The sequence below is a fragment of the Vigna unguiculata genome, chromosome 5 (assembly GCF_037176805.1).
Source record: "Vigna unguiculata cultivar grain cowpea cultivar isolate G323 ecotype 2 chromosome 5, ASM3717680v1, whole genome shotgun sequence".
In the NCBI taxonomy this organism is placed as follows: domain Eukaryota; kingdom Viridiplantae; phylum Streptophyta; class Magnoliopsida; order Fabales; family Fabaceae; genus Vigna; species Vigna unguiculata.
This window is the reverse complement of record NC_140796.1, coordinates 49647455-49675293: the sequence shown is the minus strand read 5'-3', so window position 1 is coordinate 49675293 and position 27839 is coordinate 49647455. Positions and strand designations below refer to the sequence as shown.

At 32.2% G+C, this 27839-nt stretch overlaps 2 protein-coding genes across 3 annotated transcripts; both read right to left on the bottom strand.

Annotated features, from left to right (window-relative positions):
• Positions 1-7517: 7517 nt before the first annotated feature.
• On the bottom strand, positions 7518-8716 carry LOC114185364 (uncharacterized protein At1g08160). The gene has a single exon (XM_028073045.2). The coding sequence runs from the start codon at positions 8603-8605 to the stop codon at positions 7862-7864; it is 744 nt and encodes a 247-aa protein (XP_027928846.1). The 5' UTR covers positions 8606-8716; the 3' UTR covers positions 7518-7861.
• A 1452-nt stretch (positions 8717-10168) lies between these two features.
• LOC114185363 (serine/threonine-protein kinase Nek5-like) lies at positions 10169-17884 on the bottom strand. Of its 2 annotated transcripts, XM_028073040.2 has the most exons (14): positions 17318-17884; positions 17143-17209; positions 16997-17062; positions 16872-16918; positions 16731-16776; positions 16560-16640; positions 16423-16465; positions 16292-16341; positions 15013-15094; positions 14894-14943; positions 13232-13305; positions 12930-12981; positions 12188-12835; positions 10169-12086 (listed from the first exon to the last, which is right to left on the bottom strand). In XM_028073040.2, exons 1-14 carry the CDS (start codon positions 17413-17415, stop codon positions 10371-10373), a joined length of 3120 nt encoding a protein of 1039 aa, XP_027928841.1. In that variant the 5' UTR covers positions 17416-17884; the 3' UTR covers positions 10169-10370. The 2 variants fall into 2 exon arrangements, with proteins under 2 accessions (XP_027928841.1, XP_085530220.1); XM_085674094.1 differs by lacking the exons at positions 16292-16341; positions 16872-16918; positions 16997-17062; positions 17143-17209; positions 17318-17884.
• Between the last annotated feature and the right edge of the window lie 9955 nt (positions 17885-27839).

Sequence of the window (27839 nt, the reverse complement as noted above, 5' to 3'; positions counted from 1 at the left end):
TGGATCTTAATAATAAAGTACAATATTTTTTGTAAAAAGTTAATTTTTTATGTTGTAAAAAATTAAAAACATAAGTACAAAATTAATAAAAATGTGAACAAGATTTCTATCATGCTTTTTTTGTGTTAAAGTTTTAAATGTTGACATCAAAACATTCAGTTTTTAAATTTAAAAAATATGTATTTTTTTTCTTTTTATTAAATGATAAATTCTTTAAAAAAATAATAATTCTCATTAGAAGAATTTTTCATATTCCATAAAATTTTTCTTGCGATGAACATTTTCTTTATCATTTTTTTCAAAAACTTTAATTGATACGTAATTTCTTCGTCAATAATTATTTCAAATAAAATTATAAAGTTTATAAATATTTTTTACAAAATAATTTTTCAAAAAGTTAGAAGTAATTTTTTAGAAATTAATTTTCATAACAAAATTTTTATATATTTTTTATGAAAAAAATTTCAAAACAAAATTAAAAAGTATAATATATATATATATATATATATATATATATATTTTTGAGTAAAGATATATATTTTTTCTTGAAACTGTTATTGTCGCCAAGATTTATAAGACTTCGAATGTGAAACAAGTCTCTTACTTAACTAAGTGTTTTCTCGAAGTCTCTGTTTTCTACGTTCGTAAAGTGTTACATATGAAAATTATTCTTTATTGACTTGGAAAATCTCGGACACAAGTCTGAGTGCAATGAATATGTACAAGAAATATATTTTCTGTTTTATTTTTTTCTTGTAATGACAGTTTCTTTTCCTTAAACAATTGATTCTGATTTGAATTTTGATAAACTTATGTCAATTTTTGAAGTAAACATTATTTGAAACAAGAAAGTGAGTTCATGCATAACTAAACTACAAAACTCAAATGCAATCATGTCAATCAAATTGAGTAAAGAATGATAATTATGGATCCCAAAGTAAGCAATACTCATAAAATTTTTCAGTAGTTTATAGTGTATGTGAAAATCCCAACATGATCTTGATATTCATAACAATTTTGTCTTCACTTTAAAATATATATATATATATATATATATATATATATATATATATATATATATATATATATATATATTACATATTAGGTTTTATAAAATAAGCTAAAAGCATAGCATAAGACTGAAAAGTTTTGAGGACTAGGGTGTAGCTAGAATCTCTAGATTTTAGAAAAAATCAAATGAAATGGGTTGAAGAGAATTTTTATAGTACGTTTTCATGGGAAAAAGGAGAAAAAAAATATATTAAGAAGGTTGTTTGGTAGGGAATAGAAGCAACACATTCCCACACCCCACTAATAATTTTTATAAAGGTATTAGCATCGGATCTAGAGAAGAGTTATAGTGGGGGCATTACTGTCACAAGGATATCTCATGTCAAGGTTCATCTCTTTTTTTTCTTTTTCATTTTTTAATCTTGTCACACTATTCATGAAAAATAAAAGTATTTTTAATTATTTAACATCTTTTATTTTGTTCTGGCCCTCACATTTTTAGAATATTTTTTTATTAAATTTAAGACATTTCTTTATCTATATTAATGATGTATATTGTGATAACACAGTAAATAAATATTTTTACAAATATTTTGTTTAGGTAAAAAACTTAATGTTTAATATAATTTCATTTATTAATTTTCAATATTTTTTATCAGTCAGTATTTATTTGTGAAAAAAGTTAAATTCACATTTTCTTCTGAATCACCAAACGACCTTTATATATGTCTCTTATAATTTCTCGATCATGCCTATGTTAAAATAAAAGAAAAGGCTTACTTTTTATATATTTATATGTGTAAATGTCATTTTACTATTATCTACTCCCTTGTATTCTTATTTTAGTCTTTCTACAAAAATCTTAATTGACTGATATTTTTATATTTTATTGAATTTTTTTTCATACTCTGTCTTTAAATTAATTGTTCTATTTATCTTTGTCAACAGAATTTAATTATAAAAAAATCCAACTACTTTAATAAGATTGTTCCAAAAAAGTAAGGTGTGTATTGTGAAAAAGACCCACTGAACTTCAATGAGTAATTGATGGTAAGTGATATGTTTATTAAATAATAATGATAAAAGTAAAAAACAATATATATATATATATTATATATTAATACATTATTAATGATGTAAAAATTACTATCACTATCAATGTACGAAAAGTTTTCTTTAAATTTAAAGGTTAATTCGCCACCTTAAACTTATTATATAAACATTGAAGTGTAGTTTTATAGTGTAGTTTTATAAAAGACATCCAAAAAGTTTTTACACTATTCTAATATTACTTTTCAATATCTTTTATTTTTTTTTTGGTATAAATACAAAACTTTACTCTTCCTTTTTTAATAGCCATTTTACCTTTAGAGTGAATTGTCAAATGGTTATGTCTTGTGTAAAATATTTTTCCTTATAATATACACTCAATCACTAAAACACTAATTTGGAAGGGCCCTCACTAAATGTAAGTGAAGAGTCTAATCATGTAAGGTCTTTTCCAAAGAAGCATTCATAAGGTTATCTCTTATCCTTATTTCTTTTCGTTTTTGTGATTGTTATAATCTTTGAAATGCAGAAAGAATAATGAAACCACTTTTGTAGAAAAGTGCTTTCATAAAATTACTTTGCAATCAGCGATGTCTCCACTGGTACCACAGTATTATACATATTCACATTCACTGTTATTGAAGATGCTTCTTTTTCTCCTCCTTTTTTTTACTTTAATTATCCAGTTTTGGTTTTCACATCGAAAGAAAAAAAAAATAACAAAAGGGTTAAGACAAGGTGAAATGAATAATGGAAGTTGATTGAAATTAGAAGTCACATTCAATGTCAGGGTTATTTGGAAGGGTAGCCATTGGAGGACATGGAGATAGAGATAGAATGGTGCAACCTTTTCAATGGATGCTAGGAATGTTGTAGCCTTAAAGTGGTGCCTTCTTCCAACACATGATCAATGAAAGTGTGAAACTCAAACTGTTTTGCTTTTTAAGATGGGACTAAATATACGCATAATGATATTTTCACAATTTTTTCTTATAATTTGAAGTGATATTTGGTAAGTAATTTTGAAATAAAAAAAATTAAAAAAATAAAAAAATAAAAATAACTTAAAAAATATTACCTTAAATTATAAGAGAAAATTGTCAAAATTTATTTATTTAAAAAATTATTTTCCGTCTAATATTTATTAATCTCTCATATTTAGTCACTAACAAACTTTGATTAGATAGAGGTAGACAGGAAAACGAACCTGTGGGACCTTGACAACCATATAAGATGTTGTCCTTAGATTAGATTTGTGATGTTTTAGTGTTTTTGTGATTATTACTATTATTGTGATATGATGATGAAAGTATTAGAAGGTGGTTGGAGGTGGGTGATGGATAAGTTTGGTCCCAGATTTGAGATTTGCCTTATCTTTCAAGGTACACATGTAGGGCTTTTCAAATTTCTGTACGAAAAAAATCATCTCCTCCTAATGCATACCCACTTTCTCCTCACTCGCTTCATTACTCCTTCTTTTCTTTAACTTAGTTTTTGTCGATCTTCAACCCTTAGAAAAGTATATATCTCAAGTGTGAGATTAAAACACGAGACTAAATATTAACAAATAGTTCGATAATAATTTTATATTAGTAGATAGAACTAAACTTTACAAACAAAAAATCTTTAGATAGTAGATGATACAATAATCTCAACAAACAACAAATCTTGTTAAAATATATTCAAATTCATAATTTTAATATTCATACTAGAGATGAACTTGTTTTATTTTTATTTCTTATCTTCACCAATCAATCACATTCACAATGAAACCTCTGCTTTTCAACACAGTTGCATTGCATAAATTACTCGATGTTTGAAGAAGACTTTGAGAAGTGTAATATACATAACATTTTTGTTTTGTTTCGATTACTCTCTTGATCTTCATTCATCCTATGTGCCACGTCACGAACATATAATATGAGATTTTCATCAGTAGTATGCACCGACTTTCAAATTGTAATTTTTCGTATTAGTTTATGAAATTATCAAAGTAAAACTAATATTAATTTAGCCTGTTATGTTATTTGGTTAAAGGAACAACATCATTGAGGCAGTTTGGTCTCACGAGTTACAAGCATGAGGTCTTTTTAACAAGTGGTCTTCAACTGAGGAATCTTAAGAAGGTGATAAAGTGGGAGTAGAATTTTCATTGAAACTTTGGTTTGAATATCAATTATACGAAAGGAAGATTCTGTTGTATCTCCATTTCTATCTTTGTAGTCCCACCACTTTTTGGCACTTTCGAAGAAAAAATAGTTTACAAAAAGGTTGTTATGCATAGTGAGAGAGAAGGAAGAAGAAAGATGAAACGAGAGAAGGAAGAAGAAAGATGAAACGAGGAAGGTGTTTAGATTTTTATAAATAATAAAAAAAAAGGTTGAGAGATGCAAAAGGCCTATATCAAGATGGGCTACATGAGGCCCACTCTAGTAGGGGCTAGGCCTAGGTACCTAAATCCACATTTAAAAACACAACTCACCAAATTTAGATCCACAGAAGGGCCCACGTTCCTACTTTTATATTTTTGTATTACTATCGGAATTCTTAATTCGTGTGCTACCCAAACCTAAGACAAGTCGAAACGATTTTGTTTTTTCATTTGCTTTTGAAATAATTGTTTTTTCAAAAATGACATTTTTATATAAGTTAAACTGCAGACATGTAAAAGAAATAACTTGGAAGAGTTGCAAACCTCGGTCCTACTTAGGCCCATAATAGCATGACCACTAATCTTTCACTATTATAGTCACCTGGCCTGGCCCAAGTAGGAATGTCCTGTCCTCTCCAAGCCCTTCAAAAATTTTGTATACAAAACCTTCACCCTAGCTTAACATTTCTGTAGAGAAAGAAAGCACTCCCTTTCGTAAATTCTGAATTAAGTAGTTATATAAAAAAGAAAGCTTTAGATTTCAAAATAATCTCTCCGTGATGAAAGAGCCTCAAGAAAAGTGTGTAAGCTGGTATTGTTATAGAAACAATGCCAGATAAAAATGGACCAAAGTTAGTCGGAACAAACAAAATGTAGAAGCAATATCGGAATAAAGTAAATGCAATCGCATGATATTCCTTTATGGATGAAAGATTCTGATTCTCTGCTATAAAATTCAGAGGAAAAGCATATGGCAATGTTACAGAACTTGTATTGAAGAGCAGCGGCACCTTAGGAACAAACCAAAACCTGCGTGCGTATGCATGAACTAAGAGGCCAACCCTGTTTGTACTATTCCAGATTACCTATTAATGTGGACACAAATGCATGTGCAGCAAGCATCCATAACAATTCATAAATAAATGGGTCAAACACATCTCATCTCAACAAAAATGAAGTATGGGGAAGCCAATCACTACCAAAATTGCAAGTTTTCAAAGGCAATCAATAATTGCATCAGGACCAGCCAGACCGTGGCCAAACCTGCTAGCTAACCTTCAAAAATATTTTTGCTAGCTAACCTTCGATATTATTTTTTAAAAATGAAAGAAGAAACCAACTATTGGCTGGTTTAACATTTCACTTCACTTGCATCTTCTAATCCCCACTTCCAAACAAGTAAAACCATAAACAATTTTTTGTTTGTGCCACGTAGATTGTGCACAACGGTACACAGAATATTCAGAGTGTGTGTCTCAGTACATAAAAACTGCTTGGTTTTCAACTAAACTAAATGGACAAATATTGGTAATGACAACGCAATTCTTGAGGAAGTGAATATGACCAAAACAAATACCATCAATTTCTGCTCTTTCAAACAAGACACGTACATCAATTATGAAACTGGCTGCTGTCAAGGCTCCAATGGTTCAAGAGGACAGATTAGGTCTACTCATATACAACAAGAAAGGGAGCAAACTAAATAAATAATATAAGGGCCCAGTTCACGCTATAATGTAGTGTAAGTACTTTTGTGACAGAAGAGCAAATATAGTTTGTGACAGGTTAGTTAGATTACATAAACAAATTGTATTTGTATGTATTTTAGTTTGTTTCAGTATAGTTTGATATGTACCAACCGGAGATTGATGTCCATTTTTTACTCTATCAGTCCACAGATCCAATTACAACTAAACAAGACACAATTGACAGTCATCCCCATTAGATTAGATAAATGTCAATGCCAACAGTTTAATCAATCAACTCTATAGTACTAAATTAACCCAACACAGATCCAAAAACAAAAAACTCCATTTTTAACCCCCTCCCCCCTCCCCAATTGACACCAGCCTGTACCAGTTGCAACCCGGATCCAACAAAGTGAAATGACAACCCCAGTCCTCCATGCACTGCCAATTCAAGCAGTTTCTAGACTTTAAGTATATGACGAGCTAGCTTGTAACTTGGAACTAGTGTCGTCATGATTAATGTTTTCTAGGATTTTTTTAATGAATATGATCTTTTCTCTGTGATAGTTTATCAATAAATTTCTTAAATTTGCCTCATTTAGAGTCATAAATTTCTTAAATAAACAAGTACTCAATGAAGAAAAGGTCTTAGGTATGGACTTTGGATACTCAGAAACACTTGTAAACCCCTAACACAACATAGTTTATCCAAGATATAAAAGGTGGAAATGCCATGGTGTTAGATTAATTATTATTTGATCACAAATATACTAGGTGTGAAAATATAACAAAAAGATTAAAAACACACACAAAGTTTTGTTTCTTTCAGAATATATTAGCATGGCGAATTGCGGTAGTCATCATAATATCATCAACAACCATCTATGAAACAATATAAAGAAACAGCCAAACCAGAACTAGAAAAGACATGTTTCTATTGCTAGTCATACACCAGTGACCACATAGACAAGCTGTTAAGCATTCTGTAGACTCCACAACTCAAAATGCCCAATATAGCACCTATTCGGAGAAAATACTGGATGATGCACGCGTTTTGAATTGAACAACATTAACCAAGTTTGAATGCTCGAAGATGAATAAAACTCTAAAGCTTTTGTGTTGTCAGTTTGAATTGAAGAGCCTATGTCATCGAGTTAGATATTTCAAACACCATCAAAGTGAAACATCTTAAAAACAATGCTTCAGTAAGACAACCGACTGACACACACGTAATTTACTTGGAATCAGTATCTTCACAAGACTAGAGTTGAGTAAGGGTTTGAAAATGAATGATTGAGTAAGAAGCCAATGAATGCCTTTGTCACAATCTGAATCAACTCATCAACAGAAAAATGCGACAAAAGCATCCGGTAGTAGTTAGTTCTATATTTGTCCTGTGTATAAAAAAACCACCATTCGTTTCTATTAATTTTTTTTTAAATAAAAACAATAAACATTTACCTTGTTTACCCCCGATCAAAGACCAAAGCTTCGGAGATGTTTTTAAAAATCAACATTATTAATTAATTTGAAACATCTTTTCTTTTCCTAGACAATATCATTCATGCTACACATATATATTCAGTAGAACAAAGATCAGTGAAACAGTAAGTCAGTGATATCCAAAATAAATAATATTACTATCTGCCCTATTTGATGCCTCCAATAATCATAAAGTTGCAAACTTCCAGCATCAATGAACTTCAAATCTCCTTCAAATCTCCACTGAATTGAAGTCAGGTGTTCTAGAAGGCTAGGCAAATAACACAAGGTGTGATGCGATGTGATGATAACTATCTACAGTCATATTCATACACTACCAACAAAAAATTCCATTCAAAACCTAAACCATATCGCATAAACATAAACCATTAAAACTATCAATTACCCGGACACAATCAGAAAACGAATCTCCAATCGAACCTAGGGTTTTTACAAAACATCACCCTGCACAAAGAATTCACGTCCAAACCTGACATTCCCGGTCTCCGCCGACCAATTCGCCGGAACTGGAATTCGAGGAAACACTGACGGGAACTTTCCGGCAGAGAACCTTGAGGACGCGCGTCCGGAACCTCCAGGAGCCGGAGCGGAAGGAGGTGGAGGCGACAACCTGGACGTCAAAGAGGACGGACTTGTCGGCTCGTTCGGCGTTGAGACCGTTGATGAGGGAGGGCTGGAGGTAGGTGCCGGCAGCGACGAGGGTGGCATTGAGAGTGGTCTCAGACTTGGTGTCCTGTTTGAAGGGAGCGAGCTGGGAGTCGGCGACGTCGACAGTGCGGTAGAAGACGAAGGAGCGGAGGGCGTTGTACGTGATGGTCATCTTCTTGTTGCCGTTGCGAACGAGGAAGGAGAGGTGCCACGTGGCGGAAAGGGATTGGGAAGTGGTGGAGAGGTTGGTGAGGGAGACGGTGTGGAGGGTGAAGTTCGGGAGGGAGGGGCGGAGGACCAGCCAAGTGACGATGAGGATCACGCCGAAGATGACGGCCAGGCAAATCATGGTGGCGAAGAAGGCGCGGAAGAAGGAGCGGGAGGCGTAGGAGCGTTGAGGAGGGTAATTGGGGTTGTAGTATTGGGGCTGAGGGTAGGGCGGGGGAGCGGCGGCATATGGATATGCGGTGGCGGGCGGCGGAGGTTGAGCGCCGTTGGGGTGGCGGAAGGGCGGAGCTGGGTAGCCGGTGGCGGGGCGAGAAGGATCTTGCATAACGGAACGGAAGAGCAAGTAACGTAAAGCGGTGTGTGTGTGGAGTGTGTGGAGTGTGTGAGAGAGGAAAGGTTGATGTTTGGATACGTTGTTGGGATTTGTGCGTGTCGCTTTTACTACTCTTCAATTTTGGCTTTTTATAAAGAATATTAATACCTTTCCTTTTTCTCTCTGTTGGAGAGATTCTCTCAAATTCGTTCATTCTAATATCGTTTTCAAACCATACTTAAGGATTAAAAAGATTTTCATTATGATAAATAATTTATCTTTTTTTGAAAGATAAGATTCCCTTTCCTCCATCCTCTAAAAGTATGTTAATATTATTTTATCTTTTTTTATGATAAATAATTTATCTTCTTTTATTATTCATACCTAATTTGAGTCTATGATTTTGACTTTAAGCTAAATTAATAGATTGAGGTGAAAGAGAAATGCGTCTAAGAACGTGGTCAACGTGGGCACAAGACAAGGGACGCAACCATGTTTCATAAGACACCAATTGACGTTCAAACGTTTGTCACTTAGATATTGTTGTTTGGATTTGTTGTGCTGAGTTGGATATGGGACACAGAAAGTGAGGTGCCGCTGTTTAACTCATTTTAAACCAAGAAGGTGAAGAACATTGGAGATATGAAAAAAAAAATAGTGGTAATTTTGATGGAAACAAGTTAGTGATTTAGATTAAGGTTTGACTAGGTTCCATGAAGCATCTTGAAAACGAAGCATGAGGGTTACTTGCTCGTAAAGAGAGACCTACATTAACTCATCATCATCGTAAAAAGCAATGCTCGTTTATTAAAGAATTATATATTTTTTAAGGTAGTTTAAGGAGTGATATTTTTATGTAACACTTTCTATAATGTTGTTTTCCATTGTATTTTTTATTGGTAAAAATAATAATAAAACTATATTTTCTTTTTTTAATGACGGTGTTGTTGTTGTTGTTGTTGGTGCGGATTTATCGGTGCCAGCTTTTAAAGAACTTTGGTTTTATTGTTTTCTGTTTTTTAATTGAAAGTTATCGCCTCGTTTTTATTTGTTTTCTATCCTTATTTTCCAGATTTATTGTTTTTTATACAAACTTTTGAAAACAAACCATAGTTTTGTAATTAGAGATAAAACAAAAACAATATTTTTCCTCAAACTAAACAGAAGCTAAGATTGCATTACTAACATGATTTTCATTAACTTATTAACAACTTCTGGTTTATCAAAGTACGTTTCTCTAATTCAAACAAAATATTCTTAAATGACGTGAATTAGTTGAAAAGGTATTATAAATAGGGCTAGGAAGTAGTATTTTTTTTTTTCTTTCTTGATAAAATGAGTATTTGTTACAGGTTATACAGAGGAATGATCAAGAAAAATATAGTATATTTTACCTGACGCTTTCATTTACTCAAAATAAGTATAAAACGAATTTTATGCATTTAAACTAATAATATGTTGCATTAGCTAAATTTCTCTATTGGCTTCTTATTACATCATAATTGGAGAAGTGCACCACATACGTAGAACACTGAAAGAGCACATCAATTGTCAATATGGCCTGGCAAGAGCATGTCCACACAATTGATCGTAAGTTGATGTTATTCATTCGTATGGTAACTATTTACAATAGCATAAAAAGAATTACAAAATAAGTGAAAGAAGAGATAAAGCCTGTTTGTTCTCTCAATTCAAGTGGCACTTGAAAAGCTATAAAGTGGAAAAGTAATTGAAAATATCAAACACAAGCAAACTTACCATGGATTAAAACACCCCATTAACTGCGTCCTCCACTTTCGTCAAGCATCAATCCTTTTAAACTCTTGGCTAACCAAATAGCTGTCTCCCTTGGGGAAACTTTATCTTTTCCAAAAGGCTTCAGAACAACTGCAAGTTCCTCCAATCTATTTTGCTGCAGCAAATCTGCAGATAATTCTAACAGTCCTTCAAGGGCCTCAGCTCTCTGCCTGGAAGATTTAACATCCAAAACTTCCTTTGCTGGTGGTTCTTCTTCAGCTGCAGGAGTGTATCCGATATACTTAGGGGAATCAGATTTTGCAACAAGAGAATCAGGATTTTCCACATCTTGTTCCCTGACACCAGGATTGTCAGAAAGACTTGATTTCATGCTCAACGAGTCGGTGAAACTTGAAGATTTTAAGTTGGGAGGATTGTTCAAGTTTCTAATTTCCATATTTTCAGAAATATTTGCCTTCAAACCAATAGCTTCTGAGCAATTAGAAGATTTTAGGGTCAAAGGAGTGCTCACGTTTCTCATTTCTATATCATCCCTTACAATGTTGATAAACTTACCAACATCTACATTTTGAACTCCCATCTCCACGGATTCCTTTACTGGCTGCTCACTCCCCACACGATAACTGCTATGGCGTATGACATGAATGACATCATCAAAAGCTGGAGGAAAATGGCCAACAGCTGGCCTTTCTGATGCCGAAACTGTTCCTTTCTCCTCTTGCAAAACTTTCTGGCTTGAAATTTTAGTAGAGATGATCAAAGGAGAAGTTTCTTCCGCTGATGACAGTCTTCCCCTCACCATAAATTTGTCATCACTGGAGAAGCACATAAGTTTAGGCTGGCTAACTTTATCATGTCTATTATTTGGTTTGCTTGTTGGACCAAATTCTTCACAAGCAAATTTTTCTCCAGAAATGGGGAGTGACTGTTGAGGAGATTTGGTTGAAGACATCTCCTTAGAAATATCTTCAACATCTTCTATTTCTTCTGTGATTTCAGCAGAGGATTCTACAGATGTATTTTCACACATGGAGCCAGCAGATGTGATCCTCTGATTTATGGGAGAACTATCATCAGAAGCAAACATTACCTTAGCATCTTGAACCGAATGATCTGGAGATAAACTGGGACCTACTTTCTCGTCACTAGTCATTATCTTCTGAACGTGTGATGTAATGTCAGGGGTTTCTTCAGACAATTGTTCAGACATCTCAAAATGCGAATAAGAGGCAGGTGAACCGCTATCTCCTCGTGATTCCACATTTTCAGCGTGGTTTAAACTCTCCTCAACAAGAAGTGTTGTTTCACTTAAGTCAATAAAAGTGGTTGCGAAATCAGAAAGTTCGAATCCTTGAATAGAGAAAGAAGATGAGACAGAATTACTGCTGTCTGTTTGCATTCCTTTGGAACTGCTTTCAAAAGCCTTTAAAGGCTCTCGAGTAATCTCTCTAGAAACAAGTGGTAGATGACTGTTGGTCAACTGGTTATGGCTTACCTTAGGCTCCCGAACCATTTTGTTTGGACTTGACTTTCCACTATTGTTTGCTGCATTGGGAACATCAAACCCAGTCTGCCTCACATGTACTGGAAAAGAAGGTGGTTTAAGTAAGCTTGGAGGAGTCTTTTCCCTTGGCTTAGCAGCAAATTCACGACCTTCTACTTGTTTGGAAGGACCCAGTGGTGGAATCACAGTATGTCGAGGTTTAGTTTTTGGTGTGGATTCAATCATTGGTAACTGCCAGCATTCATCAGTGTACCAGAAATAAATTTCAATGCTACGAAGAAATCTTTAAAAGTAACTAATATTACACTAAAGCATTTATAACAGTAATGTACCTGATGCTTTGATGTATGTGATCCTTGCAATCTTTTAGCAGGAGCAGGAGTTGCTTTTGAAGATGCATTAGTTGGCACCTCCAAATTCGGCTTCAAATCACAAGCACCAAAATTAGGTTTGGGCAATTTGGACAATGTCTCTGTATTTAATTTATGCGTCAACACACCACCACCCTTTATGCTATTGCCTCTTATCGGAGAACTTGTCTCTCTAAGTTTTCTATTTCTTAATGTTGTCACCACATTCTTAATTGCTATTGGTTGCTTAGATACAACATTAGAATGGTGTTCATTATTAAACTGCTTTGTCACCTCTTGATCAATAGTTTTGTCGTTGACTTTTATAGAGCCATTTCCTTCTTCATCAGGCAGGAGTTGCTCAGAGCCATCATCCTCAATTGAGGTCATGTCTAGTTCAGTGCTTTTGCTATCACACTTCTGCACTGCATTTGCAGTGTTTTTCATAATTGACATCAAACTATCTTTCTCTGTACTTGAACTACTACTATTTTGACCGTCTGGCTTATTTTTTCGATGATGATGAACAGCAGAAATTGGCTTTTCAGGAGAACTGGCTGTTGGAGAGAAAGATGAACGATATTGATCAACATAAGGCAATAAATAAGGATGCTTCAAGACTTCAGATGCCTGTGAAATTATATATTGAAATTGCTCAAGATTAGCAACAGTAGGAAACCAGTGTAACACAGGAAATAAGATCACTTCTCAAATAGAGGCTTACTGTTGGACGATGCTCAGGATTTTTCCTCAGCATGCCCTTTATCAGTGTTTTCCTGTATATATGAACCAAAGTTTAAGATTTCCGGGGAACATACATGAGAAGCAAGAATAGAAATATATATATGCGTGGATACATATGTATATGCAAGTATATCATCCTCTAAACCTAGACAGATTTGAGCTTCTCTTATTGCCAAACAGAAGCCTTCATAGCATTTCTATATGAATGGCAGCAAAAGCAAAAGACAACTTATTTAGCCTGAGTAGTCACTCGCTAGCCTCAACAAAGAAGATGATGCTTACAAAGATGGGGAATAGCAGGGAGGCAGAGGGCCAATAGAGGAACGGTTTATCTTGCTTATCAAACCTGCCATGTCCTGAAACAATATTTACCATGTTTATCAAGGAAAAGAAAAAACACGACGACAAATTGCATTCTCACATATACACATAAACATATGAGACAAAATAAGGTCTACAGCAAGCTTAAATTTAGAAATTCGAACACCACTGATATCACAATATCACAATAGTGACAACCTTAAAATAATAGGTCATGATGAGGATTCTGGAAGGGATGGTTCTTTGGTCATGACAAGGCTTTTATACTTTTTATCCCTTCTAGACCACTTACAATTAGGGGTGGGCAAAAAATCTTCTAGGCCCAAATTTTTGTTTTACTGATCCAGTAGATTATAATCAATTCAATTAGATCATATTTTAGTTCCACTCCAATTTATTAGTTACTCAACCCAGATGCTGTTTTTTTTCCATGTGGATCTTAGAAATTGGAAAACTCAATAACATTTCTCGCTAAGCTTGCTTTGAACGAGGAGACTGTTCAGGAAATATGATTCACTGAATCACATTTTGCTTTCTTTTTCATACTTCAATCCCAAAAATCCAATCTCATAAACCACAGTTCATGAAGAGGGAAATCCAATAATCTTCTTTCTCCCATCTTCATTTGCAAAATTTCTTCAATTAATTTGGTAATAATTATTATTTTCATTTACTGTTCATTCTAGTTCAATTTCTACAATTCTCATTTTTTTTTTGCATTCACAAATTTCAAGTTGCTTGCAACAAAGCTTCTGATATGTTTGTAAACATTATGGCATGCATTCCTAATAAACTTAATTTTTATACTCCCTTTCAAGTAAAATTGCTCCATTGAGCTCTTCTTCTGTCAACCTCAAGTGCCTAGAGCATTAAAGCAAAAGCATTACACTCATGGAAATGGAATTATATCTTCAATGGTAAGTCCAATTATTTAGATATGTGCATATTTTTTCTTTCATTTGGATGGACAAATGAAAAATACACACTCCATATTTTGAGATGCATGTTATTATTACATATTCTACCGGGAAATTTTCTGGAGAATTTCTCAATGATTGAATAATTTCTATATAATTTTATGGATAAAAAGCCACATCATGGTAGAAAAGCATGCTATAACCTTGGAAACTTCATTTATTTTTCCCACATGGATTCCTTTGGTTTCTATATTTACGGCCATTGGATTATGGTGGAATGATTACGAATACCCAATGGACTTCCTATGTGTCTTCACATTACAAGAGACAATCTTTTGGTATGTAACTCAACCATATGAGATATTTTGTTCAGATCAAATTTGAGGATAACATATTAAAAGAATGAACAAATGATTGTAGCATATCTATAATTACTTCAAAATAAGTAAAATATTATATATATATATATATATATATATATATATATATATATATACTTAGGAACTCTCGATCAAAAATTTTGTCATCCTAGACCATTATGCAAATCAATACATTATCCTTTCTGTTCAACAAAAATGCAACTTTACTTTCTTTGTTTGATAAACAAATGTTATTACATTGATGTATTACTCCATGACTGTGCATTAGCTGAGACATCAACCTATAATTATTATAAAGTAAAAAAAGAAATCAATGGGAAACTTACAAAAGCTTTAAAAGCTGGGCGATGAGCAGCCATCTCATATATACAACACCCTGAACAACGAAAATGTTTTTTAGCTGTAGCAAAGCGAATATCAGATATTCACAGCATAAAACATATACCTAGTGACCAAATATCAGATTTGAATCCATAAGGAATATCCGCAAGTAGTTCAGGACACATATAGTTGGGAGTTCCTACCACCTGCACACAAATATTTACAAAAATTAACTTCCTCAACCAGTAACTTCACATTTATAAAACAAATGCAAAACTAATCATATAGTACCAATGTCATATTATAAACCTATAGTAATTGAAAAATATTAAAACATGGACTGCATCTTTCAAAGATGTGAAAGCCGATAAATGCAAGCTCATTACAACATAGTTTTCCAGCAGAAACAGATTGTAGTAGAAAATTCGATCTAATCAATTCTGAAGCAAGGAAATTAATATACAATCCACTCAAACAGCGCTCAATTAGTCTCCACATTTTTTATTTTCTGAAATATTAGTATTAAAAATGAAAATGCCATCTTAGCCTATTTTATAGTATTTTTCATCACAACTGGCACCTTCTTGGTTATCTTATTGAACTAATATTAACTCACTTTCAATATATATCACATCACTTATGCATAGGTTTAAGTGTCACTGTGGTCAACAAAGAAATATTTATTGTAATTAGAGTTAGAAAGAAAAAAATAAAATATCTCATAAGCTGAATAAAGTTATTTAACAAGGTTTCTTTCACCTAAAACTAATAGGCCTGCAAGTCTATTTTATCATGTTCAACATCATTATTTGCCTTGGTTATAGTAGATGTTTTATATGAAAAAAATAAAATCCTTTTATGTGAAAGAAATAATTAAGCAAAATTATTTCTAGCAATCATGGCATAAGTGTTTTGGTAAGGGTTTACATATAATATCATAGTAATAACAAGAATGGGAAGTATGGTGTGATGTGAAGGAAAATCAACCAAACAACCAGGGAAGTTTTAATTGAACATATTAGTGAAAGTCGCTGTCAGAAACGCTAACAAGAATAGTAACAAAGTGAAGCTTTCTGTTCTTACGGAAAGATACTCTAGGATACTAAGTTTGATAAGCTGATGCTACGAAAATTGGATGATATATGTAAACACGAATGGGTATTCTTGGAGAGTAAGTATAACTAAATATGGCCAACTGAGGGAAAAAGCAAGGGGAGTGATTTAAGGAGGAAAAACACCAGGCTCTAACTTGGTTTTAGTGCTGCTCAGCTTATGATGTTAACATGGTTCAACGATGCTGTAACTTGACAGAATAATATCTAGCATGAATCTTTACATCATTCAAACAAAAAATTGGATTTAAAGAAGAAAAAAAAAGTAGAAAGTTCCCATTTCTCACATACCGAAGAAGCCAAATCATCCGCTTTTAGTGTCTTAGCAAGCCCAAAATCCCCTATATAATTGTCAGGAGATTACAGACAAAATTCAGGATGAAAACATCATGATCTATCCCTAAATAAGTAGATGAACTCACCAAGGCGAACATCTTGATCCTTGGTAAGAAAGATATTGGAACACTACAAGCAGAGTTGAAAAAAGTAATTTAATTCATTTTCAAATTGAACAGAGAAAAGAAGCAGCTACCATATAAATATGTCTCTTAAGTAATACCTTTAGGTCGCGATGTAAAACAAAATTTGAATGCAGGTATTCCACTGCCAAAAGTAATTGAGTAAACCACTTGCAGAGTTTCTAGGCAATGCCAAAGACATCCAACGTCAGCAACTAAAATTAACGAAAATATGTGAATTACGAAAACCGAATATATTTGTGGCAAAATACCTCCTCAGGAAAGTAAATCCCATTTGACTTTTTCATCAATGCAGCCCTGTTAAACACAACAAAATAGTAAGTAATCAGGCATACATTACTAGAACTTCACACGACACTAGTGGGAGTTCACACTTCAAAGATATTACTCACATGTCTCCACCTTCACAATAACCAGTAACAATGCAAACATAGCAACCCTGCAACACAACCAAAATATCCTTAGCCGGAAAATAAAAGTCATAATATAACAATTGAAACGGTGTGATGTGTCTCACCTTCTCAACCCAAGCCTCTTTGAATTCCACAATGTAAGGGTGCTGAATTCGAGCAATAAGCGCCATCTTCAATTCGCAAAAACAGTCAACAAAGGTCAAATCTCAGAGTACTTCGCAAATCAACAAACAGGTAACCAAAATCCTACCTCCTGATGAGCAGATCTTCTGCATCGTTCAGTCTGCCGCGCGAGCCTGATTTTCTTCAACACGTACCTGCAATCCATGGACCAAACGAAGCCTCAGTTCTCAAAATTCAAACGAACACAATCCAGTCACACATTCAGTCAAACGCAAAAATCAAGACGAAAAAACAGCGCGCACTTCTTCTTCTCCGCTTTGTGGTTCACCAGAATCGCGGCGCCAAACGCTCCGCGACCGATCTGCTCCATGATCTCGTAGTGATCCATCCTCGACTCCATCGCGCTCCCGATCCAATTGCGATAAACCGGTTACGCTCAGAACGAAATCCACCCTCCGAACTCTGGCGACGGCGCCTAAACCGTTTCTACATTGCTTCCGCAACGGAACCACGTGCGACGCTATCCTTCTCCGCTTATGACCATCCCTAACGTGTCTCCGCAATCAATGCAATAGTGCTTCCCCCACACTCACTTCTCTCTCACACTCTCACAACGCTGTAATGATAACAATAATGCGAATTACACAGCGCAATTATCTTGCGCAGAAACTGCAATGATGAGGTTACTTTTTTCTTGTGCCGAAAATGAAAACGAAGAACAGGAAGAATAAGAAGAAAGAAAAACTACACACACACACTCTCTCTCTCTAAGATGACGCGTCTAGAGAGAGAAAGAAAGAGCACACATACGCCGACAGTCACAGCTGGTCTACCACACCAACTTCTCCCCCTTGATTTTTGCTCTTTACTTGTATATAATAATGTAGTATATGCGTATTTATTGAGAGGATGAAGTGATGGATTATTTTTCTTAATTTTTTGAAATCAGGCTAAAAACCCACAATTACGTAAAGAATTAGATTAATTTCACTCTTAGGTTTCGTTAACTTCAAAAATCAGTATCCATTACAGTGGAGTGTGTCGCCATCGTGGGGGAAGAACTAGTTATCCGTTGCTAATTAACAAAACAGAAGACGCCAATTATGTGTAGAAAGTAGAACTCACAGTAGCAGTCAGAATCTAGAATTGCAGGGTTGCAATAGTACCCCAAAGGAAATTTTTAGTTCGCTTAAAGGACAAAAAAAATACCCTTACTTTTAATATGATTTTGGAGTAATTTTTATTAACATCAATAAAGTTATTTCAGATAATACTTTTTTACTAGATAAGAGCATAAGTTATTTTTCAGTATCAGTGAATTATTTACTGTATTTTAAAAGAAATTAATTGATGATTATGAAAGAAATTATAGTAAGTGTCGAAGTATACATCAAAACGAAACTTAAGTATTCTAATAAATAAATTAATTAATATATATATATATATATATATATATATATATATTTAAATACCAAGTCCAATAAGATAATTCTATAGTTAATACCAACTCGAAATATTGTCCTCTTCAAAATTTAGTGTTCTATCTTATTCATGAAAAATGTATCAGATAAGGGAAAGAAAAAAAAGTTTTAAATATTAACTCCTAAATAATAAGAAATTATTATATAAACATCTCTATGACGTGAACCAATAGAAATAATATTTGTAATATTTTTTGTAAGTAGGAATGAACCTTTGTTATGACTTGGAGCTACGGGTCTTCCAACATTTTGTCATATTTATTTTGTTTATATATTTTAAAATTATATTTATATATTATTTATACAAATTTTAGATTTTTTTTTTTTAAATTAGTTGTATTTATCTGGATTTTTTCCTTTTTTTATTTATTTAGTTTCTCTCTCTTCCCTCTCCTTTGTAGTTTCTTTTTCTTTAAATTCTTTTTTTTTTCTTTCTTTTCGTTTCTCTTATGGTGTTAAAGTAGGATTGACTTGTCAGTCTGGTCCCCAGTGTAAGGCCCGCTTGATTCTGTCTCTTTTATTTTAAGGGTTGCCCCAATCTTATAGGCCTAAAGGCTGGCCCAAAGAGGAAGGAAGGGTCAGACTTAACCTACCAACCCTAACCTTGTGTTCATTTTTGGTAACACAGAACTTTCACAATCCTTAGAGCGGTTGTTGTTTTTCCTATGTTAGGGTTTACTCCTAACCTTGAACCAGTGAGCTCAATTACGTTTCCTAGCCTCATGTAAGTGCTCTACACCTCAAGTCTTGTTTTCCTTCCGCTTTTATGTTTGTACTTCCAGTAGGGGTTCGTCGTAGGCTTATGTATATTCTTCCGCATCTGTCCCGCAGCTCAGTAATCTGCCTTTGGAGTTTCGCGTTCCGCTGTTGGAGACGCACCCCGCTTTTATCCCTTTTCCAGGTACACGAAGTTAGGGTTTCGAGTTATATTGTTTGTGGACTGTTCTTGAGATTGTTTGTTGTTTGTATGGATAAATCACTGTTTTGATGTGTGGAGTTCTTTGCATGATTTGTTGGTTTGGAAAAACACATTTGTTGCAGGCGAATCAGAGCGAGAACTGTTAATCTCGCCCAGGCGAGTCGGGCTCACCTAAGCGAGTCTGACGAAGGCTCGCCCAGACCTTTTGCGCGAGTTGTCACCTAGGCGGGTGGACCTGATTTTTTAGCGAGGGTCTATCTCGCTCAGGCGAGGTGAGCTCGCCTAAGCGAGCTGGCGTATTTGTTTATGTCCGTGTTATCGAACTCTCGCCTAGGCGAAGGAGAATTCGCCTGAGCGAGACCCATTGGCCTGAGCGACGAGTTTGGGCGAGGGTATGCGCTGGTTGAGTGGTTACTCCTTTTCTCTTTTGTGTTTGGTATGAAATTGATGGAATTATTATATAATGGCATGTAGGATATAATATGAATGTGTGAGAGGGTGTATGAATTTATGAATGACAAACTTGAATAAATCCTTGGCATGAAATGAGCATGATATGGTTGGTATTAAAGAGACATGATAACGAGATGAGTTGGGAATCCTTATGCATGGATGGTTTATGATGAGTGGAAATGAGTTGGGCCTGGAACATGAAAGGCGTTGGTTTTAAAGGTTGGGATGACGAACGTATACATGCATGATGAATGTTATTTGGCTGTGTGATTATGTTTGGTCGGTGTCAGTGCATAATTCCTTGGAGTCTCTAGGTGAGACTTTCAGGGCCGCGCTTCAGTGGTCGGGACGTAATTCCATGGGCCCTGTTAGTGGGTGTCCCTGGTGGTGCCCCATCTGTATAACTAGGTAAGGATTCAAGGTAAGGTTGCATCCTGACACTCTAAGGAGTCAGTTAGTCTCATCTAGAGCGGACTGACTCTTGTGGTGAGAGTAGCAGGAGGCCTGAGCAGCTCGGGGGGTGACACTTATAACACATAGCTCGGGGGTGAGCAGAGGTATCCACCACAAGTGCGAGCATCCGCTGAATTCGACCAGGTTATACGAATCCGGATGAGTCGAGCCGAGTCGTAGTGTATTGATTGGAAAGTCATAACATGCTTGGTTGTTGTATGGATATTGGATGGTGAAAGTAATATTTGACTGTATGATGAAAATGTTGTTGGCTCTAGCTTACCCCGTTTGTTGTATGGTTGTCTTGTATGTGGCTCTTCTTTCTTGCGATGATCATCAATTTAATTGATGGGAGCAGATGGGCGAGGTTCCCGCGGTCAGCAAGAAAATGGCGATTCCGCTGCTTAACCATTTGGGCTGGACTTTATGTTTATTTTTTTCTTCATGGGTTTTATTTAGGGCTATGGCCCATGTATTGCTCTATGCTTTACTATTCTACTCTCATTTTGTTAGACTTTTATCTGGTTTCCGTTGGCATCGTGGTGTGCCCAGTTTGTAGGGGTTGTGTTAAGGACCCGAGGACTACTCTACATTACTATTTTGTGTGACGTTTCTTTTAATTTCGCTTAATAATTAAATGGGAAGTTACACTCAGCCCAATAAAAAAAGAGCGGGTTGGGTTGAAATTTTCAACCTATCAATTTGTTTTGGTTTGATCTGCCTATTGTCTCGTACCTTCATCTTTTTTCTACCTTTTCTTTCTATCTCAATTTTATCCTTAATCTCTCGTCCTTTCAAAATTAAATTACACCATGGTGAAATTGAAGAGTTAACAAACATTTTGAATTGATCAATTTCTTCTTTTTAGTGAATTCAGTGAATTCATTTTTTTACTCATTTTTTAAAAGTAATCTCTTTTTCTCTTGCATGTGATAAAATTTTCTATTATGTACCAATGAATGGTGATAAATTTATAGTTTTATAAATAAGTGAGAGGTCACACATTTATATTAGAAAAATTATGATAAATAATTAAATAATTGATTCATTTTCTACTATGAAATTTTTTCTAAAAAAACGAGTTGAGAGAGAGAAACATGAGCATCGAAAATGAGCATACAAAAATGAGAGAGAGAAACATGAGCAAACGAGAGAAATCTTCATACGACAGAGAGATCAACCTGAGATATGAGAAAAAAGGAGAAGCCACGATAATATGCACTGACCAATGAAAATAAATTTTTAAAAATTCAATTTTCTGATAGTGTATTTGTTTAAAATCCGCATATAAAGTCTATATGAAAGGTATGTCCCCTTTTAAATATGGATTTTACATATGAAAAAGTGGTAGCTATTAGTTTGTTGTTACATAAAAAAAAGATTTGTATAATACAATTTTACATACGAATATAAATCCATATATTAAATTTGTATGTAAAACTTAATTTACCTTTCTAAGTTTTTTTGTAGTATGAAGGCTGAATTTTTAATAAGTGAAATGATGTTTTATATTGAAAGAGATATTACAAAAAATTTTAATTTTGGTTTAATTATTGAAAATTTTTAGTCATTAAAAAACATAGAGTCTCACTTTGATTAAATGTAACTTTTGATTTATATATATATATATATATATATATATATATATATATATATATATATGTAAAATTTTAGCATAAAATTTAAGTTGGCACCCCTTAATTTTCTTTTTAAAGTTCCATCACTGCCTATAATATACAAATTAACAAATTTATCATATAATATATCTTATTCTTGTTATAATGTCTAATGACGTATTATGATACTTTCTAATTAAATAAAAGAACGACATATGATATAGATATCCTTCTATTTTCTCGCCTTAAAAAAGTTATTGTGTTGTTGTTACACAAAACATACCTTACATGGTAAACGACACAACCTTTGTCAATGAGAAGAGACATTCATATTACACGTGATTTTTAAGTACTTTTAATTCCTATGATATTTCCTCCTTCATCCTTATGTATTCTCCGAAGTGAGGTGTTGATGTTTTTTTAACTTAAAGAAGTAGTGAAGTTGCATTTTATTGTGAGGAAGAGTTTTATTTTTAAGGTTATTTTGCATATCTTGTAGATTATAGAAAAAAGATATAACTTTAAGATTGCCCTTAGTTTTATTATCAAAATAAAAATATTTTTATTTAAAAGTTTTTACTTTTGTTTAATGGACTAAGGCTAATAATAAAATTTATATTTATATAAACCACTATATAACATTTATATGTATATTTACAGATAAATGAACTACAAGATCCTCCTTCGAAAATGAAAATATATTTTCATTAATTTGTTATAAAAAAAAAAAAATAGTATAAGAACAAGAGGTGTATAAAAAATGTATCAATTTATAAAGAAAAATAGACAATTAGCGATCCAACAAATATAAGTAATCAAACAAAGTGTAAGGATAAAAAGTAAAAATTCACATAAATATATTTTGAGGGATATATAATCTATTGATAGGAGAGAAAAAGATGCACGACGTCTTTATAACCTATTTTAGTAAGCTAAAAAATATATTTTTTTTCCACCTTCTTTTACTCTTTTACTCTTTGTATCACATTGCTGTTTTCATTCTTTCATTGTAGGTCCATGGGTGGAATACATAATTGAACACAACCGATTCAAGTTTGTAACACTAAATTAATTATATTTTTTCGTATTTTAATATGTTTTAATAGATTTGTAAGGTAGAATTTTCTTTTTTATAAAATTGCTTATAAGAGATATGATATCACTTTCAACATAAAATATTAAGATTTAACATTTATAAGTTTTGTTTTTTCTATATGCTATTCAACTTTTTCTTTTCTATTTAACGTGTTTATTTCGATAAAAATTATTAGTAAAGTTTAACTCACACTTGTGAAGGAGACCATTAAAAAATTATGTCATCAACAAAATTTTATTAAACTCCAATCATACGCACAATTTTTTGTGACCTTGAGAAATAACTAATAATTAGGTATAGAATATTTTGGTCCCTTTTCGATTATGCAATGTATTCGTCCAATCATAGTTTAGTTGTTACTTATTTAACAACTAAAATTCACTTAGTACTTCATGTTTCTCAATTGAAATGTGTTATAATAATCATCAACAACCTTATATTTTATTTTTATATTTTCTACAAATGTTAGAACTATACTACAATTGCAAAATTATCGTAGTCTCATAATTTGGAAAAGGTGTAAGTACTGTTACAATGAAAAAGCATATATAAGTGTTCGACATACCAATATTGTTATATGACGAGAAAACATAGGTGCTTAACTTATAAAGGTTATATTGTATTATAACAATCTTATATTACTTTTTTACATTAAGGATTAATTTCAATGGAAAACGGTAATGTCACAAACAAAACACTTTGAAAAATTAAGGAAATATCTAGATATAGAAATCAATATAGAGAGAGAATAATAGACACATGCAAACAATCTAGGAAAATTATCTTTTTACAAGAAAAAATTTGACAAACTTAACAAAATTTCTAAAGATAGAATTAACAAACTTAAATTTTTATTTTTAATTAAAATAAAATAATAAAATAATATTTTTTTTACCTACATAAGAAAGTTTGTTAAAACTTTGTTAAAAAAAAAATTGTCAACCAATAATAGCTCAACAATCTAAATATTTGAAGTAACTAAAAAAATTGTAAAGATGAAGACATAATTATAGGTGTGTAATTAAACGTTTCACACATGATATAATTGGTGAAGTATGGAGATATATTTTTGTTCCAACCACAAATCCAACAATATCATTAAAATTAATCACTGCATTTTTTAAATATTGTTTATTCACAATAAAATCTTAACATGTTTTTTTTAAGAAATATATTATTTCATTGGTTGAGTTACAATAATCTAATTGATACATAACGATTTTCAGTAAAGTAGAGACGAAAGGCATAATTTCTACAAATTTTTCGAGTTTCCAATTCAATATGACTCATTCGTGCGTGAAATTATTTACTTGATCATAAACATTTTTGGAACACCTCTGAAAGAAGGACAAAATAGTCCATTTTGAAAAAATTTATTGTCAACCTCTTTCATATCTGAATGTACCTGATTGAGAAGGGAATAACTTGTACCAGTATCTCAATTTCAATTCAAACATGGGTTAGATTCACACTCTATGTTCTGAAAAATATTTACCATCTAAAAAAAGGAAAAAAGACATTTGACCTCGACTTCTAAGCATAGAAGCCACTGCATCCCCGCGATAATCTGCTTTAGAGTGTGAAGAGTTTTGTCTCAAAAAGACATCTTAAAGAGTAAAAGGAGTATTTAAATTGTGTTTGATTTACTTTGTTTTACAGCTTATGTATAAAAAATATTCTAGGTTTCAAAACAAAAGAACATCCGTCTATGTCTATATTGATCATAAAACATTAAACTTTTAACAATGTTTAACATCATTACTAAAAGAGTAAAAGAACAATATTTACTTTGTTTTGCAGCTTATGTATAAAAAATATTATTCTAGGTTTCAAAACAAAAGAACATCCGTCGTCTATATCGGTCATAAAGCATTAAACTTTTAACAATGTTTAACAGCATTACTGAAATTCCTGAAAGAGGTAAAAATAATGTTAAAAAAACGTAACTATAATATGAATAAAAGTCAAGTGGAATGAATTCAATCTACTCTGAATAATAGTGTAAAAATATTTACATTTACTGTATATATGTCTGGTATAATAATAGTTTTTTTAAAGAAAGTTAAACATTAAGTGCCTATTATATAAAAGTGCTCTTTTTTGTTTTCAGCATAGAAGTCGTTTTGTTGTAAATTTTCTTTTACCAAACACACTATAAAGTAACATAAATACATCAGAAACTACACTACAAAAAACAGAAATGAAAATATTACAGATAGATAATTAATATTAAATCGTTACTCTACTCATTCAAATTCCTGTATTACTAGAATTGATAAAACCCAGAAGTTAGCAGTGCATAGTCCTTATTAATATATATTTTTTATTTTTTATTTGTGAAAACACGTGCACATGTTTACTTGTATGATAACAAATAATAATTAGAATTATAAAAGTAAACATAAAGAAATTTTATAATTTAATTGTAAACCATTTTTATTTCTTTTATAGATGATTATAATTTATTTAGTAGATAATTTTTATTTAATTAATTTAAAAAATAATTAAATTTGAAAATTTTGTTAAAATTTATAAAATAATTGAATTTAAATAAAAGAGTGATTTAAAAATTGAAAAAGAAATAAAAATTAAGAAAGAAAATCCCGTCTATATATATAGATAAATATAACAGTAATTAAAAATCCTTATATAAAATTTTAGTTCAAACTGATCCTTATACTTGAATCAAGTTCCTCTAAGTTCTTTCAGGAACGAAAGAATACAAGATAAAACTAATTTAGTATGTTAATATTAATGTACATATATACAAGATAAAAAAGTAAAAAGAAAAAACTAAAAAACATATATGAAAAACAGTTTTCTTTTTTTAATTTAAAATTTTATGGAAATTTTATACAACCACTACATAGCTAAATATATTAGTATTTCATTCTAAAATTATATTTATATTTGTTATTAATATTATTATTATTTAAATTAATACTTTGTCATTAAGAAAAGTCATTTAATAATTATTAAAAGAGGTGATTAATTTTTGTTAAGATAGCCATTGGAAAAAAAAAAACAAAAAATAAACAATGAATGCACCTTGTGTATCTCTTGTAAACTATGAACTTGGTTTTGTTTTTCTGTTCTGTGACTTCCTTTTCTTAACTCTTAGCATATGACAGAGAAAAGAGGAGAATGAAAGACAATAAAGAGAGTATGAGTAACTTTAATTATTACCTATTCCTGTGGTCAATTACAGGCTAGATAGGTTATATGTTTCAGAAAGTCAAGAATCACCACATGCATATGAGTAAATTGGGTGGCATATCTTAGTCGAATCGAAGGTTGTATTCATCATCACTGTCCATGCCTCTTCATTTTCTGCTTTTAGTTGGTGCCTTGCATGCTCATCTCTCAAATAAATGAACCATTAATTTGTCACCTAACGTAGCATCTCCAACAACGATTTCACGCGTGATTTTCAATGGAATACGTAATGTGTAACCATGAAAATATACAAGTATCGTGCAGAAATAAACAATGTGTAGGACAACCTGGCATGCATTGCATATATGTTTTCATTAAGAAATAAGTTAAAAGAAGTGGATTTTAACTCAAAAGTGAGTTTATAGAGTTAGTTTTATTCAAGGTTTAGGGTTTGAATTTATAAGGTGTGTTTTACATTTATTTATATATTATAAATTGACTTTATTTATAATCGATGTAGATCTTTAACATATTCCTTTATGTCAAAGTTTATACGTATCAAACCGTAAAACTATAATTAATATGTGGTTCGAATGACGATCTAATAGTGGGTGAAACAATATGTCCAACAAACAAAAAACATTTTAATAATATATCGAACAAACAACAAATCTTATTAGGATAGACTCTAATTAATGACTTTGATATCATATTAAGAAATGAACATTAAACCTAACTTAATACTATAACATATGTTTGTGGAAAGATTTGCATCCTTTTATATATTGTAAACTAATCATTAGTAAATGTGAGACCTCCAACAAAATAAGGTTGAACATAAGATTTGTTCTCTTTAATTATTGTTCATCTCACGATTTCATAATATATAAGTGGGTGCAAACTTCACTTTGCAAATTGGTTTTATAAAGTTGAGTTAGACTTAAAATTCATTTTTTAACGATTTCATAATATATAAACGAATGCAAACTAAAGCTATCAAAATGATTTACCTAGCCTGACCCACCACGAGTTGACCAATCAGTAAGTCAACCCACCTAACTCACTTATCAGTGAGCTCAAGAAATTTGAGTTTCTCCGACCCACCACAGCTTTTAAACTTATTTTAAAAATTAATTTTTTTCTTATCTTAGACAATAAATAAATAATTTATTTCAAAAACTAAATCATAATTTTAAATAAAATCTAAATAATTTTTTATGTGTTTGGGTTGGTCGGCTTATCACGGATTCAATTCAAACAAATAAGGTTTTTAGTGAATCAATCCACTTTAGTTTTTACTGAATTTTTTAACTTTATTATTAATTCAACCCGTGTCAAATCTGTGATAGAGTAGATTGACTCACAAATTTTAACCAAGAAAGCTTTCATGCAAAGTGAAAATTCGCTATTTAACATTCACACTTGTACTAAATCACGTGTATTAATGTGCGAAAGTATTGAGAGTTATGTTTTTATATCCTGCTACAAAAATTAAAACCACAACTGTTTTCTATGTTATGTTGCTGAAAAGTTGTGTTTCAGAAGGCACATTAATGCTTTGTTTGGTAGAAGGAGGGAATTGTGATGAGGAGTGATTTGAAGAGTAAGTAAATAGAAAATGAGATGGTTTAGTTTAACAGAAAGATGGTG